The following is an 11,764-nucleotide window of genomic DNA, read 5'->3' as shown; positions in this document are numbered from 1 at the left end:
TTTCAAAGCTTTCAAAGCTTCATGGGATATGTAGTTCTAGAAGAGTTGGGTTTTGAAATTGAAAAAAAATAAAAAAAAGTTTTTATAATTATTAGGCTATTATCATCTATTATATTATTTCTTTTTACGGTAATATTTTACTGTAATGTCTACAAACAAAACTGCATTTGAGATGTTGGATAGATAAACCGTCATTACCACCACCACCATTATTATTATTGTTTGATAGATAGATAGATAGATAGATAGATAGATAGATAGATAGATAGATACTTTATTCATCCCGAGGGAAATTTTAGAATTGTTAGAATTGTTGTTGTTATCCGTTTGATCATATGACTTATATGTTCTTTGTCAAACCACTGCATTCAATCGGAATTAAAATAGATCTAGATACCATAGAAGCAACAGATTTCAAACTAATGACTGCAATTAGAAGTAACAGTGAACACATTAATTTTCAGTACTGTACAGCAATGGTTCTCAACTTCGGTCCTGGGGTGTGTGCTGGTTTTCATTCCAACCACAATTTCAATCCCATAATTGCAACAAGCTAAGTGTTATTTATTTTTTTCCCCACGTTTAGAGGCATTATTTACCACATTATGCCAGAAATAGCTAATCATCCCACGAAGAACAAAAGTCCCATATTCACATTGTGCTTATTGTGCTACATTGCAAACAATTACATGGAAATAGGGAGCAAAAATATTCACCTGATCAAATTAAAGCCTGCAGTGAATCATGGGGTTCCTACTCAATAAAAGTGTGGACACGTTGAAACTCAACATTTCGTAGACGATGAAGAATTCAAAGACAAAGCAAATGATAATGAGCCAAACCTGCATTGCGCTAATGAGTTTAAAGAACGTATGTGTTCAACAACTCAGTTAGAAGCCTGCTGATTCACCTCATTTGATCCGTTAAAAACCTATTTCCGTGTAATCGTCAGTATTGTTGCAATAGAGTACAATAAGGACAATGAAGATGGGATTTTTAATCTTCATGGCATGCATCTATTTCTTACAACATGTAGTCTAGCCGGAGAGGTTAAACAATCCCTCTAAACTTGTAAAGCCTAATTGAGAAAAATTAACAGCTTGTTAAAATTCTGGAATTGCAACTGCACTTGGAACAAAAACCGGCATAAACAGTTGTCTCCCCGGACCGAGGCGGGGAGCTGTATGAGCTACTGCCAGGAGGTGGCGCTATACGAATAACAAGTCTGAGCACATCTTCTTGACCGTTTGCAGGCGAAGACTACTATTCTCTCAAAACATGGACATCAAAAATAGAAGTATAAATAGCCGTAATCTGTAGCCTACGCGTATGTTGTAACAATCGCACACGGACAACGGTCCGTTTGGACAAGCATCGTCTGCTTCCCCACGAGCAGCCAGTGCAGGGATTCGGCGTCAGCAGAACATTTGAGTGGGCGTACTGACGTCACGACACGATGACGCGCTGATGTCAAGGGGGTGTTTTGACGAAGTAGCTTTTTTTGGTTCAGCGCTAGAAGGATCCAGTTTGGGAAATCCTCAAGCACACAAACAGACGCGTATGCGCGTGCGATGTCATGGCATCTATTACTGAATAAAATGATTAATCACTGACATTCGATATTACAGAATTGTTTTTTGTCACACACACACACACACACACACACACATATATATATATATATATATATATATATATATATATATATATATATATACACACAAAGGTCGCCACGTAATTATCAAGCGAACGTCCAGCCTCGGGCAATGGATTTACATTACATCCAGTCAAATTACGGCGCGGTGACCTTGAGAATAGAACCGTTGCAGACAAGGGGAAGCCTTCGGAATTTAAAATGACACCGGGATTTCCGTTTACTCTTTCCGCGGTTGCGGGTGGACCGTGGCGCGCAGTTGCTTACTGTAGCCTAGATCTGCTCGCGAGGACTCGCGAAGGAAGCTTACATAATGCCTTGCACTGCACACGTACATTTTCAAAAACATCGCCTTACACATAAAAGTAGGGAATGAGAGTTACTCATTAACTGTAGACCGTGCCCAGGTCTCCTGCGCGCATTCATTTGGACAGGCGCTGGCAACGCACACACGCGTGCACATACAAACACCGTTACAACTCAGATGTTGAAATTTGACATTCATGACAGATGCAAGATTTGTATTAAGAAAACTAACACCGAATTTGAGAGTACACGGCACTACGTAGGCTACGCCAGGAGTTCCACACACACAATTTGGGCTCCGGTTTGTAATTTCGAGTACACTGATGTTTATGACAATCTCTTCTGAATGACTGTCCAGAAAATGTGAACTAACTGCTCGTGGCAGTCACAGACACCGCACGCGAGAATCTCCCATTTTCAGTCACTACGCTCAACGTCGCTTCGCGAGTCACGTGGTGCTTCCCAGACTGGACTGTGGGTGTGTCTTAAGGCATAGGGTTTCATTCATAAATACTTTTAGCATTTAAATCAAAATTAAGCTGTTTGGAGCCGGCTGGCACCATTGGTTTCTGACTAGATCGCCCTGGATGGACCAAATGAATTACCACAAGGTGAGCAAAACCCGTTCATGCTTCAAAACGACACACGTCTGGAGCCACACGACATTTGATTTCCATAATATAATAGATTACTCTGTCGTGTGTAGTGTTGTTTTAGACTTATGAAAGTCAGCCTAAGAATTGCAGGTTTGTGTCTAACCTCTTTTCTCTCAACGCGTGTTCGGTGAAAGGGGAAACGAGCAAGCACGTCAGTATTTATGATATAAATAATTTGTATGAATGAATGGGACTATGACAATGTTTTTACATTTAAATGAAAAAAAGAAGCAGTAAAACGTGAGTCTATGTATCAAAGTTTGACTGATGAATCTGGCTCCAGATAGTATCCGGTAACCCCACTGACGATATTCTGGTCTTCTCACGAGCCCGAGTGTGTCGATATGCAGCACGATTGTTATTTTTAATTAGCTGACAATGTTCGCCCTAACGGACAGGGATATACTGCGTCTTTATCATATTCTTAAGGTTGGACCGGAATGGAAAATAACATGAAAAAAGGTCTGCAGCGGTTCGGCTTTAAAGATATATTTTCGAAATAGACTATAATAATACACGGTAGCCTGTGGATTTTCCAAAACACAAGATTATAAGAAATACAAATAAAACGGGAGACGACTTGTTCAGTGACACAGGATACCCCCAAAGCTTATCACGCAGATAAGGGATAGCCTACATGATCCCAAACTACTCGATGCCCCAAATGCTCTATAGTGTTTCCTCTGTATGCAGAAAGTGTAACGTTACGCATCTTTTCGGACACGTTCGATCGGTGCTTCCCCATTAGACGTCAAGCGTCTCCGTATCCTTAATAGCACCGCCAGCTAATAATTTTGAATAGAGTTGATAAAACAATACTTGAGGGGGAAAAAAAACGTTCGCGTCGTGCTGAGATCAAAACGACTCGTGGAATATCAATAGCGTATCAATAGTTATGATAAGCCTAGTTATTTGAGTCTTTAGCCTGTCTGCTATCGGGTTACATATTCATACACACTCTCTACGGTCTTACCGCTGCGTAAAACCATCGTAACAGAAAATATATGGACACTTTTAGCTTTTATCCGAGGGAAACACCAGAGGTGGACGGCGTAAGCGGGCGCATGAATAAGAACCGGCGGGGCTTCCGTAGTTATCATTTCACTTTCATTCATGTGAGTCCGGGGGTGTTCGACATGACTGTGATGGTCTTAACATTTATATAAAAAAAGAAAATGATGACGGTGCTGTTTGCAATGTATGAAAAACATATATATTTTTAAATCATCAATTATTTAATAAAAAATGTGACTAAACGTCTTTATGAGGTGTTACTCATCGCCGCCTCATTTTAGGGCGATGGTAATATTTGTATCTTGAAGAAATACTTCGTCTCGTAAAAGAGGAAATTTGCTCTTGGACTTGACTTTTCAGGTGTCATTCAAAAGTGTGCGTGGGCGTTTCATGGGTGGGGGGAGGGGGAGGGGGAGGGGATACCCCGGTCTGTGAGCAGATTATCTTAACCTAGCACGTTTCATCTATTTGCCAGCTCTGTGGCGTGGATAGTCTCGATATATTTATAACGAATTAACATCTAAACCAAAGGCATTTATCAAGATAAACCCACCATGCCCATATAACGGATCGTTTAGGCTATGTGTTACATGCCGTTATCCGGAACATCGTACATTATCATTGGCTAAAATAAATAATAAATGGAACTCAAGAATGTATGAATGTACATGTACAAGTATTGTAAATGACAATATTAGAGGTAGACGGTCTGGTGCATAACTGAGAATGGAGGACCCCTACATTCTAGATTCCGCAAGCGTTTTTGCTTTGCAAGTCATGCTTTAATCTTGGCCTCCCCCGGCGTGTCAAGTCTTAAAAAAATATCCCCGAACGTGCTTCGGCTGAAAATGTCCCTCGCGAATGTGGGCTGGATATGCGCCGCGAGCCGTCTTTTCTGCAACCGCAACCGCCACCTTTGTGCGTAAGCACAGTGCCCGATGCAAGGCGATTCTTTGTGATTTTTTACATGCGCATGTTCTCCGGGGTTATTTTCAGCCAAAGGGGACGTGAGAAAGAAGAGGCTACTGATCGGAATTTTAAGGGAGTTTCAGCAGTTATATACCGACTGGTCCGGGGCTCTGAGCGAATCAGCCCTTTGTGTGGTGACGCAGACAATGGGATTGACGTGTATTTCTGAACGAAAGGCTACCTTGCCAAATGAAATCCACCTACCACATCGTGCACATGCGGATGTCGTGTTTCTGTATAAACTCCTTTTCCATCTCAATAACAAAAATTACCAAGAGGGAAAAACAAACGCTGCCACTGCGCTCTTATCAGAAAAGGGCTGTGTTGTTAATAAGCCAAGTCATGATTTATCTGGTGAAAGCGCCACAACACAGATATGAAAAAGACATAGACCTCGACAATAGAGTGTAAAAATAGCCTGTAATTATGTAAATAAATTTTTTTAAAACCGCGATACTCAAACCATACATTGTCATGCACACATGGAAACACGCACGTAGTTACACATACGCATTAACTCACACACACATGCAAAACATACCCACATTGTTTTGCTCGGAGATTACACTGCCATATTGTGTCGGATGTATATGTGAGGCAGATTACCGCGACTTTACACAATCAAACGCAGAGAGGTCACTGCAGTCGGCGAGGGCTGAAACCTTGTCTATCACTTTGGAGCGCCGGGTATTAATCAGGGAAGGGAGCGCGTCGGTAGCGCGTGGGTGCGACGATCTGGCAGTGCGATGGGCGTGCTGAAAGACGTAGTTTTCGAAGGTAGGGCGCATTGTATGTGAAACTAGGACAGGACCGAATTAACGAGGAGTTAAAAATGCAAACATGACGCTGTGCACGACACATAACGGGGAAACACATTCAGGATTTCCAACAAAGTTGGAAGTTTTTTTTTTTCGTTTTTAATTAGAAGCAAGTGATTAGTGACTTGTTCTTTGGGATTAAATGTGGGGTTAATGGAGTATATTCGCTTTCAGATGAAAAATTATCTGAGGGTTTAAAGGAGAGTGGGCATGTGGTGTTAAATTGTGAGAGAGTGTGTGTGTGTGTGTGTGTGTGTGTCTGTATGTGTGAGTGAGTGTGTGTGTGTGTGTGACTGTGTGTGTATGTGTGTGTGTGTGTGTAGGGGGGAGTGGTCATTGTGTTAGTGTGTACATATATGGGGTTGTTTGTATGTGTGTGTGTGTGTGTGTGTGTGTATGTATGTGTGTGTGCATGTGTGTGTGTGTGTGTGTGTGTGTGTGTGAGTGTGTGTGTGTGTGTGTATGAGGGGGAAAGTTGTGTAGTAGGTGCTTGACTTCTCCTCTCCTCTTCTCAGTGAGACGGTCACGCTTGCCTGGACCATGAGCAATGAGGCACCAGTTCTGAAAAACCTCACCAAAAACGCTACAGTGAGTACAGCCTCCCTCCTGGGCCCTGTTCCACAAAGCAGGATTACTGAGTTAGCCGGATAACTGCACTGAGTAGAACCCAGAAAGCAGGATTACTGAGTTAGCCGGATAACTGCACTGAGTAAAACCCAGTAAAATGAGCTGTTCCAGGTTTTTACTTCGTGCAGTTGTCTGGCCAACTCTGTAAAACTGCTTTGTGGAACAGGCCCCTGAAGTACACTTTTTAAAAAATTGTGTTCCGCCAAATGACTGCACCAGTTCCCCTGAAAGATGGCAGAATCTGACCTTTTCCTGATTAAATCTGAGTCCCCAAAGAAAGTCAAAGATTTGAAGTCAATGTACAGTTTTAAGTAAAAATCAGCAGCACAATAAAGCCATCTTTGTAAAATGTATATTTATGCCCCCACCAACCATCGGCAGTTATTAAGAGATGCCCACAGTAAGCACGCCTTAATCACTTCAAGTAATCAGGACATTTCTGACCCATACGTCTTACACCAGTGTCCCTTTGAAGAGGAGCTTTATTGGAATGTTCTCTTGTTTCTCAGTATTCTAAAGTCACTGTTCTAGAACACCATGGCTTTCAGCCACCATTCCTGACTGCCAACGCCATAGCAGCGTCCTGACAAAGTTACATTTCAGAAACGTATTCATCCACACTAATTCAGGCAGGAGTGAACATTTGTTTGTTTTCTTGTGAACTGGTTTCTTTGACCCCACTGGGCAGATGGTCTTTATTTGTTTGCAAAAACTCCCAAACACACACACACACACACACACACGCGTGCGCACACGCACGCACACGCACGCACATACGGACGGTGTGGAGTTTTTTCATCTTACATGCATTAGTTAGAGCATTTACACTGTCGCTCAGAGAAGCAGCCGGCTGTCTGGAGGCTTAAATTCTCTCTGTTGGGGAGGGACAGTGGAGGGGGGGACAGTTTGGGGGGGTTGTCCCGTTAGGAGGTCCCCTGCGTTGAGTCTCAGCCAGGCAGGGAGGGGGAGACTCACCCTGGTACCGCTGTTTCCATCGCAATCTAAATTCAGCTCAACGTCCGTGACGAACAGGCCTCTCGTGGAGGGTACCGCCACAGCATTGCATGCTGGGAAGACGTGTTGACTGTCACAGGTGCACACAAAGACTCACATCGAGTGTCACTCACAGTGCATCTAAAAGTCTCTGATACTGTGGACATTTTGGGGGCGGGGTGTTTTCGGACATTGTTTTTGAAGGAGAGCAGTCAGCCTCTTTTTGACTTATTCTGATGGGGACCTTTAAGGTGTGAGGTCACAGATATGGGATTAGAATGTTCTTAGCTGAGCATTCTTTGACCATGGAATGATTGTTGGTGCCAGACATTGTGGTTTGAGTATGTCCATGTGTGTGTCTGTGTGTGTGTGTGTGTGTGTGTATATGTTTGTTTGTATGTGTGTCTGTATGTTTGTGTGTGTGTCTGTGTGTGCGTGTGTCTGTCTGTGTGTGTGTGTGTGTATCTGTGTGTGCATGTGTCTGTCTGTCTGTGTGTGTGTGTGTGTGTGTCTGTGTGTTTGTGTTTGTGTTTGTGTATGTGTATCTGTGTGTGTGTGTAGTGGCGTGGGTGTCTGTGCGTGTGTGTGTGTGCGTGTGTCTGTGTCTGTGTGGGTGTGTGTGCGTATCTGTGTGTGTGTGTGTGTGTCTGTGTGGGTGTGTGTGCGTATCTGTGTGTGTGTGTGTGTGTCTGTGTGGGTGTGTGTGCGTATCTGTGTGTGTGTGTGTGGTGGGGTGGGTGGAGTGCTGGTAACATCTGGGACTCTCAGTGACACCTCCCTTATCCGTCGTTTCTAATTTTAGTCGGCGGAGAATTCGGTCTTCCGTTCCCCTGACTTACGGAAATTGAAGTTGGGATTTAATAACAGGTTTTCCGCAAGTGCAGTCCTTCGCTTCAGAGTGAAGGGCCAAAGGAGCGAATAATACAAACTGAAATAAATAAATAAAAATGACACAAAACATACAAATTTCAATTATGATATGAATATTATTGTTAGCATTAATGTTCATGAGAAGGTGCACGCTGGATTGCAATTGATCAGTGATTTTAGTCACATGACCTCAAAGGACATTATAGTGAAGCACAATCGATCTGCAGCCCCCACCTGGGTGATGCACGGCAGCCATTTTGTGCCAGAAGATTTCCCAATCTTTGAATGTATAGATACTGCTACGAGACAATGCCTGCCCCTGTCCAGGGTGTATTCCTGCCTCTCGCCCAATGCATGCTGGGATAGGCTCCAGCTCCCGCTATGACCCTAGATCATTGCTGCCTGGATGGTCGGACTGTGATCCCCTTTGAGCGGTTTTTGGAGCTTGGTCGGCGTTAACGCTCCCTGTTCCCTGCGCAGGATGTCCCGCGGGGCCCAGGGGGGTCCGTGGGGGACGCCTACGTCACGCTGCTGGTGCTGCTCTGCGTCTTCGTGGCGGCCATGTTGGTCCTGCTGTCCATCCTGCTCGTCTTCTGCCACCGCTGTTACCGCGGCGGCCGCCGCTACTCCAGGTGAGAGTCGCTCCAGCGCTTCATTCACATCACATGACATTTGACGCTTTTAGCAACGTACAGTTGATTAGACTAAGCAGGAGACAATCCTCCCCTGGAGCAATGCAGGGTTAAGGGCCCAACGGCTGTGAGGATCTTATTGTGGCTACACTGGGGATCGAACCCCCGACCTGGCGGGTCCCAGTCATGCACCTTAACCACTACGCTGCAGGCTGCCCTACGCCGAGATGCTACGATCCAGAGGGCCAGTTAGCTAACAGACTCAGTGCTAACTGGGCAAAACACAGAATGAGAACACTAGGGTTTGGGTCCTGAAACCAGGTACGAATTAGGCACAGGCTCCCACATAAAACATAATTTTAAGAAGGAATTGGTTTTGGCACCATTTAGGAACCGATACCTCCCATTTAGGAGTCCCGGCCAGGGCCTTTCTGTGTGGAGTGTGCATGTTCTCCCCGTGTCTGTGTGGAGTCTGCATGTTCTCCCCGTGTCTGTGTGGAGTTTGCATGTTCTCCCCGTGTCTGTGTGGAGTTTGCATGTTCTCCCCGTGTCTGTGTGGAGTCTGCATGTTCTCCCCGTGTCTGTGTGGAGTCTGCATGTTCTCCCCGTGTCTGTGTGGAGTCTGCATGTTCTCCCCGTGTCTGTGTGGAGTCTGCATGTTCTCCCCGTGTCTGTGTGGAGTCTGCATGTTCTCCCCGTGTCTGTGTGGAGTCTGCATGTTCTCCCCGTGTCTGTGTGGAGTCTGCATGTTCTCCCCGTGTCTGTGTGGAGTCTGCATGTTCTCCCCGTGTCTGTGTGGAGTCTGCATGTTCTCCCCGTGTCTGTGTGGAGTCTGCATGTTCTCCCCGTGTCTGTGTGGAGTCTGCATGTTCTCCCCGTGTCTGTGTGGAGTCTGCATGTTCTCCCCGTGTCTGTGTGGAGTGTGCATGTTCTCCCTGTGTCTGTGTGGAGTTTGCATGTTCTCCCCGTGTCTGTGTGGGTCTCCTCTGGGTACTCCGGTTTCCTCCCACAGTCCTAAGACATGCAAATTACACTACTTGAAGGGGGGGGGGGGGTATTAACAGGGCGTTGCTGCAAAAGAGAATGCATGCTCAGCCAAGCTAGTGAATAAATAACACCCATCCCTGCCGAACACATAATATTTCAGCACAGACAGCGATCCTGGGCTGCCGTGACGACCATACAGGAGGGGGTGTCCCTCATCCTCAGTGTGTCACTTCCTGTGGAGTGCAGCTGTGGGATCTGGAGTGAAGGGAGCCACTTAACGAGCCTTAATTAAGCCCGTCTGCCAGAGGGGTGCCTGGGCGTCAAACCCTCTGCCTGGCACCCTCTGCAGGAGACCCGCCGCGTTTAAAAGGGCGATCCGATTTCCCTCTCGCCTTGTGTTTCCTGTCGTAGCCAAACTGGATCCATATCTCAGGACGCCATTTATCACCACGGCCGTGTCGATGAACAGATAAAACCTGAAACACATTTTTATTAATATGATTAAAACTTGCATTGATGTAGCACAACGCACAGTGTTGAGGGGCCTTCAGCCGAGCTGTCCTCTCCTCCGCACAGGGCCAGCAACGACCCGGAGAAGAGCAACACCACCTACCTGGAGGAGTGCCCACCTGTGCCAGGTAAGAGGACCGGCTCCCGCCACAACCGCCCCCACATCTGCCGGATGTAACGGGAGAGGGCGGCTGGAGTGGGAGGAGCCTCCATGTGCTGTCACTCACACGTCATGTGACTGAGTGGGAGGAGCCAGAGGGTGGAAGGTGGTCACAACAGATATCGTTCTGATTGAACGGTAATTAATTTATATTTAATCCTTTTTGATTTCTCTCCGTCCCGCTCAGAGATCAGGATCCAGGGGGAGGAGCCGGCCCGGTCGCCGGGCAGCGAGCAGGATGTGGAGACCGAGCGCTTCCTGTCCACCGGGTCCACCGCCCGCCGCGTCTCCTTCAACGAGTCGGCGCTCCTGGACCACGGCAAGAGGGCCCAGGAGAGGGGTCGGAGGTCAGGGAGCCAACACCCCCCCGCTGAAAAAAAAAAGAACTGCTCAAGCTAGGTCTATAAACGGTTCAGCTGGTTGACCAGTTCAGACCAGCTTCCAGCTCGGCATGGTTTGACCTGCTGAAGCTTTGCTTTGAAACAACCGGTAGCTGGTTGACCAGCTCATACCCAGCTAGACCAGCAGGGCAGGCCTTGACCTGGAGTTGCAATGGAACTGACCTCGATCCTGATATTCACCATAGAGTGCGGCTAAAAATCTGTATGCCTTGATCCTGATATTCACCATAGAGTGTGGCTAAAAATCTGTATGCCTTGATCCTGATATTCACCATAGAGTGCGGCTAAAAATCTGTATTCCTTGATCCAGATATTCACCATAGAGTGCGGCTAAAAATCTGTATGCCTTAATCCTGATATTCACCATAGAGTGCAGCTAAAATGGCCTCCCTGTTCTCTGCAGGTACACCCTCACGGAGGGGGACTTCCACCACCTGAAGAACGCCCGGCTGACGCACCTCCACCTGCCCCCGCCCGCCGTGCAGATCCTCACCATCGAGGAGTACAACGCGGCCACAGACCACGCCCCCAAACACCGCCTGTCCATCTTCCAGGTAGCCATGGTAACGGCTTCAAGGGGGGATTGTCCCCTGTGTAGTCTAATCAACTGTACGTCGCTTAATAAAATAAAAGCGTTGGCCAAAGAACAGAAGGTGCTGTTAGTTGTGACAGTGATGAAGCTGGCAGGGAGGATGATGAAGGAGGCGGAGTGTGTTGTTCACAGTAAAAGCTGATTGGGTGTCTGTGCTGTGCTCTCCCCAGCCCTCCCTGTGCCCCTCGCTCCCCCGGACCGCTCTGGCGGGGCTCAGTCCAAATTCTGCTCTCCCAGGCGACGCCCTCAACCCCGTACTGGACCCCGCCCACGCTCCTGGCCCCGCCCGATCCTGCACCGTGAGTCACACCAAACACACACACACACACACACTCACACACACACACACACACTCACACACACACGCTCACACACCATTACACACACACACACACCCACACACACACACACACACACACACACACACACACACTCACACACACACACACACCATTACACACACAGACACACACACACACACACACACACACACACACACACACACACCATTACACACACACACACACCATCACACACACACACACACACACACACACCATTACACACACAGACAC

The 11,764-nt window shown here is 46.7% G+C and overlaps 1 protein-coding gene across 1 annotated transcript in view; it reads left to right on the top strand.

Annotated features, from left to right (window-relative positions):
• Positions 1-2,445: 2,445 nt before the first annotated feature.
• Positions 2,446-11,764, top strand: part of LOC133128985 (voltage-dependent calcium channel beta subunit-associated regulatory protein-like) — a 15,344-nt gene continuing 6,025 nt past the window's right edge. The window contains exons 1-7 of the mRNA XM_061242790.1: positions 2,446-2,571; positions 5,933-6,005; positions 8,388-8,539; positions 10,103-10,164; positions 10,384-10,543; positions 11,001-11,151; positions 11,360-11,488. Coding sequence (XP_061098774.1) covers positions 5,958-6,005; positions 8,388-8,539; positions 10,103-10,164; positions 10,384-10,543; positions 11,001-11,151; positions 11,360-11,488 — 702 coding nt within the window. The 5' untranslated portion in view covers positions 2,446-2,571; positions 5,933-5,957. The remainder of the gene's footprint in view (positions 2,572-5,932; positions 6,006-8,387; positions 8,540-10,102; positions 10,165-10,383; positions 10,544-11,000; positions 11,152-11,359; positions 11,489-11,764) is intronic.

The sequence above is a fragment of the Conger conger genome, chromosome 5, assembly GCF_963514075.1.
Source record: "Conger conger chromosome 5, fConCon1.1, whole genome shotgun sequence".
NCBI lineage: Eukaryota > Metazoa > Chordata > Actinopteri > Anguilliformes > Congridae > Conger > Conger conger.
The sequence above is the reverse complement of the archived record's forward strand: the minus strand, read 5'-3'. Positions and strand labels throughout refer to the sequence as shown.